The 5,337-nt window shown below is 39.7% G+C and overlaps 1 protein-coding gene across 1 annotated transcript in view; it reads right to left on the bottom strand.

The window, feature by feature from the left end:
• Nucleotides 1–1,137: 1,137 nt before the first annotated feature.
• Nucleotides 1,138–5,337, bottom strand: part of atp6ap1lb (ATPase H+ transporting accessory protein 1 like b) — a 15,126-nt gene continuing 10,926 nt past the window's right edge. Inside the window, exons 4-7 of the mRNA XM_024292766.2 lie at nucleotides 4,594–4,832; nucleotides 3,922–3,972; nucleotides 3,536–3,779; nucleotides 1,138–3,226 (exon numbers count right to left, since the gene is read on the bottom strand). Coding sequence (XP_024148534.1) covers nucleotides 2,990–3,226; nucleotides 3,536–3,779; nucleotides 3,922–3,972; nucleotides 4,594–4,832 — 771 coding nt within the window. The 3' untranslated portion in view covers nucleotides 1,138–2,989. The remainder of the gene's footprint in view (nucleotides 3,227–3,535; nucleotides 3,780–3,921; nucleotides 3,973–4,593; nucleotides 4,833–5,337) is intronic.

The following is a 5,337-nucleotide window of genomic DNA, read 5'->3' as shown; positions in this document are numbered from 1 at the left end:
TTGAAAAAACATATGAACTTTAGTAGTCTTCCAACATTACTTTTCTTTAAAGATTAAATGGTTTGAAGAATGTTTTTTTTTCCTTTTGTCCATGGTGAATCTGAAATAAGTAACAATTAAATAAATAAGTATCACCACAAACATTACAAATATACTGTTTCTATGTAAAACATAGACTTATAAACAACTGTCAAATACAGAAACATTATAATCTTCAGATTTTTTTTTACTATTTATCCTAAATTTTAAGTAATTTTTAAATCCCCACATGTTTTAATTCGATTTTATTGATTGGTTGCTTTTTTATTATAACTGTTATTTTTACTATTATTAATTTAATTACGTGAAGCATTTTGAGGTGCTCTAAAGACAGTGATGTGTAGATAAAGTTGAATTTAAATTTAACATTATTAAAATGTTTTAAGCAAAAAAGCAAAACTTTCTAAAGAAAATGTTTAGTTTTCTCTCAAGACAGTTTGACCCTATTGCGTCTATGACTCACTTGGTTATTTTACATTACCACTAGATGGTGCCAAAAACCCTAATCTATTTAATTACAACCAAGAAAATATTAATAGACATTTAGAATTCAGTCTCTGTCCAAAAAAAATAAAATAAATAAACTACAATCATTAGTTGAAAGGGACAGATGCTCCGCTACAAGATTACAGGTTGTTGTGTAACGTGTGCATTAATGCGTGTGACTTGTAGCGTTGTTGTCAGGTAAACGATCTCAGCCAAACAGAGGTGGTGAATCTCAGTGAGGGAAAAGGTGAGAGAACAGAACAGATGGTGCTCAGGAGGGTAGAAGGAGATGGTGTAATAGTTGAGCTGGAAAGCCCGACATGAACAAAATATTAGTTTGTTCATTATATACAGGACCTTGAAGGCAGACAATGTGACTTGTTATTCCGCCGGTGTCAGCACAAACCTGCACTCATGTAATGCAATGTAATGATTGCTGCTTCAGTGCAGGGGAGCTGCTGCCTCGTACTGTTTCACTGTCATGCCTCACTGGCATCGGTTCAAACTGAGTCACCATGGACTCCAACTGGGCTTCAGCTACCAGTCAAAATGTCTGGTCCGGTCTACACAAACACTCACCTTGATGGGATGAAAATGGGAAACACAGAAGAGCTTTTCCTCAGAATATCATTTATTGTTCATTCTACATCAGCTGCTCATTAGACAAAACTGCCTCCAACCAATTCATAGTTTTTAGGATACATTTATGACCAAAAAACACATTTCACACTGCTACAGACTGACAGAACTGCCATATCGAATGTTAAGATATTTATTTACTGTCATGCTGATTGTTTTTATCAGTAGTAATCACTCACTGATGCTGTTGCTGCTGCTAGTGTGGCATCTGGCAAAAAGAATGGCGTCTAAAAGCCCCGATGATTGAACAACATTCCGTATTATCACCCCTCCATGGTAGGGTTCAGCACTGTAAATTTACAGTTTAATGAAACTGGACTTTTTTAACCCAGCTTTTTAGAGTTTAATAAACAGTGTAACATTTGTAAAAAATAAAAAAAAAGAAAGAAAGAAAGAAAGAAAGAAAGAAAGGGAAAGAAAGCTCTATGCATTGACATGTTGAACAGTCTTCTTGTTGATTAGTTGTGCTGTTGTTCAGAAATAGTAAACAGCTATGATCATACAGAGATTTTTATGCATTTATAGCTTTGTATATCCTTGTGGTTATGAGGGTTATCATAGTCAACCTGTATCTAATTCCATGATTACACTGAATATAAAAAAAGACCTTTTTATGAATGACACATCTGTACATGGATACTTTTTTCGGTTTGTTTTGTACATAGCTGTTACAATTAATCTTTCTTTTTTTTCACATTTTCTCAGTCTCTCACCATATTGTATGGCAACTTCTTTGTAGCTTCACTTTGGCAGTCAGTTCCAGTGTTGTACGTGGAGGACACCACTGCCCCCGCCCTCCTTGTTCAAGCAAGTGAGTCGTTGCATCCCGACACCCGCGTTCCTGCCGCGCCCGCAGGCGGGCCGTCTTGTGCAGCATAGTTCCTTGTGTGGTCTCTTTAGAGTCTGTCGTTAGTGCCTCTGCAGCTAACAAATGTTGTGCTAGTTTGTAAAACCCCCCCTTCCCTTTCGTCTGGCTACTCTCTAAAAGGCAATTTCACAGTAAAGTTGCAAGCAGCAGTCTTGTTCAGGGGTGGGGTGGGAGCCAGCAGAGGGCCGGAAAGGTTAATCCATTCACTCCAGCCAGATGCTAGACCAGTGGTTCCACATATTTTTCTCTTTTTTTTTTTTTTCTTACTCCCAGAGGCCTCCAGCTTTCTTAACTTTGTGCCATGTCTGATTGCTAAAACCCCTTCTGATCATTTGGAAACACCGTGCTAGCCCTTGTAGGCCAGCTTATCAGGGCATGCAGCTAATAAAGCTATCTCAGCTAAAAAACAGGGAGTTTGACGTTTCAGTTTCTTGCAGCAGTATTGCACAAAGGTAATGATAGCTGGAGAGATGATGTTGACGATGGGTGCTTGTAATGGAACACTTGCGAGTCATGTAATACATACACAAGCTGGAGCGTCTGAGTTAGCCGTATTAGCTACAGCTGCAGGCCTCTTTTTTTATTTTTTATTTTTTTTAATAATGGCTGGCAGGGATAAAGACATCTATACACTTCAGGGCCCCGAGGCTGTCACCGACCTTTGAGGAAAGGTCAGTTAGCTTGCTGTGGGAGAGGCGTGGACATCCAATGAAGATGCATGTCAAGGGAAAAAAGAAGAAAAAGTATCCAGCCACGGTTCTGCATTTACTTGAAGTAGTTAAGACTTAGGTTTTCACATGAACAGGCAAAAAGTTGTCATTTTGTAGAACGAAGATTCAGTGGAAGATACTTTCTCACTCTTGCGGTCACTTGCTCTCTCCCAGTAGCCATGCTTCTCAGCTTTCTCTGCCCCCCCTCATCTTTCTCCCCCATTGTCCTCTGACTCCTCATGCTCCTTCACAGGCTGTTTTTGTCTGGCAACTCTGCCTCTGGACTGCGGGGAAAGTAGACGGTGGCTTTGTGCTCCTCGTAGCGGTCGATGTGCTTGAGGTGCACCACCATGTGGAGGGCGTAGGCTAAAACCAGGAGCAAAATTAAAGACGTCACCAGTCCCATCAGGATGGCCGGTGTCAGGAAAGTAGCACAGTCACTGGCCGATGCAAACTTGTCTGACTGCACATTGAAGGCCTGGATCTGGAAGGAGACGGAAAGAAAAGATTAGGCTCAAGTAAAGAGGACAAGTTGCTCTTACTTAGAAAAACAAACACCAGACAGATGGGCAGGTTGAGATGTCCCAACACATGGCTAAACAGAGACAGACGGACAGACTGCAGAACAGATGGCAGACAAGACTGAATGAGTGATAGGCAAACAGATCCCACACAAAGAAAATACCTGCCAAGCAACCATGCACACACTTTCCTTGTGTGTGCATGGAGAAACAGCTAACATGCAAAACTTTTTAGGGAGTTTTTACAATCTGTGCCCGGTGTTGCGGTATACCTGGAAATCAGTGAACGTGATGTGCCAGTTAGCGGATGTGTCAGTGTGGGAGCTGGGCACGAGCAGGGTGTCATATTTGTGCAGGCTGCTGACGTGCTGGCAATGGTAGGATGAGGTGGCAGGAGCGTAGACCTTGCTGGCGTTGAAAATAGCCTCCTGAGTCCAGTTGTAGTGGATGTGAACGCTGTCTAGTGTGAACCAGTTTTGACCCGCAGCCTCATAAAAAGTGTTAGACATCTGAAGCCTGGTGGAGGGAAGAGTGCATTTGGTTATATGTGTGCAAGCTCCAGCAGGTGCCGTAGAGTGATAAATGAAGGATTTGGTGGCTTATGTATATATTTTTTTCCTAAAAAGGCTGTAAAAGTGAATTGCAAGGTGCGTTTTACCTGATTACTAGCCCACGCAAGTCTTCCACATCCCCAAACTTTAATGAAAGCCTGCGGCAAAAACAAAACAAGGACATGTCAAATAAAAATAGAAAATAATAAAATATTTCCTTCCATGGAACAATCTTCACATCATTTTATTTTAAAAGAAATATTCTAAATTGATGTGTATTTAAAGTCCCACTCCAATCATTTCTAGTAGTCTTTTAATTATAACTATGATAATTTAACCAAAATTCTTGTGTCGTTTTCTGGGACATATTTTCTGCAGAGCGGCAGGAATTCATCCCAACCTAACATTAATGGTGCAACAAATGTGTCAAGCAATATCGGAGAGATCCATCTGTACATTTTGAGCCAAATGCCAGCTCGGACGAGGAAAACAAAGACGAGCAATGAATCAATTTGTCAACAAGCGGATCTATCAGAAAGGAGAGGAGCAGGAAGCTTGCGGCTTGCCGTAGTAACTTCTACATCTCACTTACAAGCTTTTTTCAACGACATTTATTTGAATAAAAAAATACTCAGAAATGCAATTTTAAGATTAATTTTCTTTAAATATGTCCTCCATCATCAGAGAAAATGACACAAGAGCATGTCAAAAAAAATATTTGTCATTGGAATGGATCTTTAACACAAAGCCTTCTGCACTAAAAGTGTTTTTTTACGTACGTAGCTTTCTCCTTGGTGCAGATGGAGCCTTTGGTGTCCACAGGCGAATTGGGGTTGAAGACCCTCTCAGTCAGGTCGATAAATGTATGGTTTCTGTAGCGGATTGCCAGGCGCTTTGCCTTGAACAGAATGCAAGTCTTCCCGTTGTAAGATACACTGAGGGGGCCATAGGGCCCCATCAAAGACTGCAGCAGCTTCCTTTTGCTGAGAGACATCCCAGGATGATGCCATTTGAAAGGCTGCAAACACACAAAAGCAGGATTTCATTTTAAATAGCAGAAAAATACATGCAAAACAATTTATCATTCTGTGACTGTGATAGTCATTTGTATGTATTTAAATTTCTGATTCAGAAAGAGGCAATTTTAAAATCTCATACTCAGAAGGGCTTCCTGACTCTAAAATCCTGTCAACTTTGTGTTTATGCGTTATATTTTAGAGCTTACATGTCAAATTATATTCTTTTTTTAATCAGTTCAACATGTACCAGAAATACTGTTAGAACATTTATTTTTTCATTATTTTTATATAATCAATGCACTGCAATTGTATTATTTCTGTTCTTGAGCTGAAACAATATTTGTTTACCACCACAAATTCACTTTTTAGCAAAAAATGAGTCTTTGTAAACAACTTCTAGATGTGTAAAAAAATCCCCTTTGTAAAAGTAAATAGTAAAGTGACTGGTGAGCAGTGTTGGGACTAACGCCGTTTAAGTATAACGGCGTTACTAACGGCGTTATA

The sequence above is a fragment of the Oryzias melastigma genome, linkage group LG7 (assembly GCF_002922805.2).
Source record: "Oryzias melastigma strain HK-1 linkage group LG7, ASM292280v2, whole genome shotgun sequence".
NCBI classification, from domain to species: Eukaryota; Metazoa; Chordata; class Actinopteri; order Beloniformes; family Adrianichthyidae; genus Oryzias; species Oryzias melastigma.
Note: the sequence above shows the minus strand (reverse complement) of the source record. Positions and strands in the feature narration are given on the sequence as shown.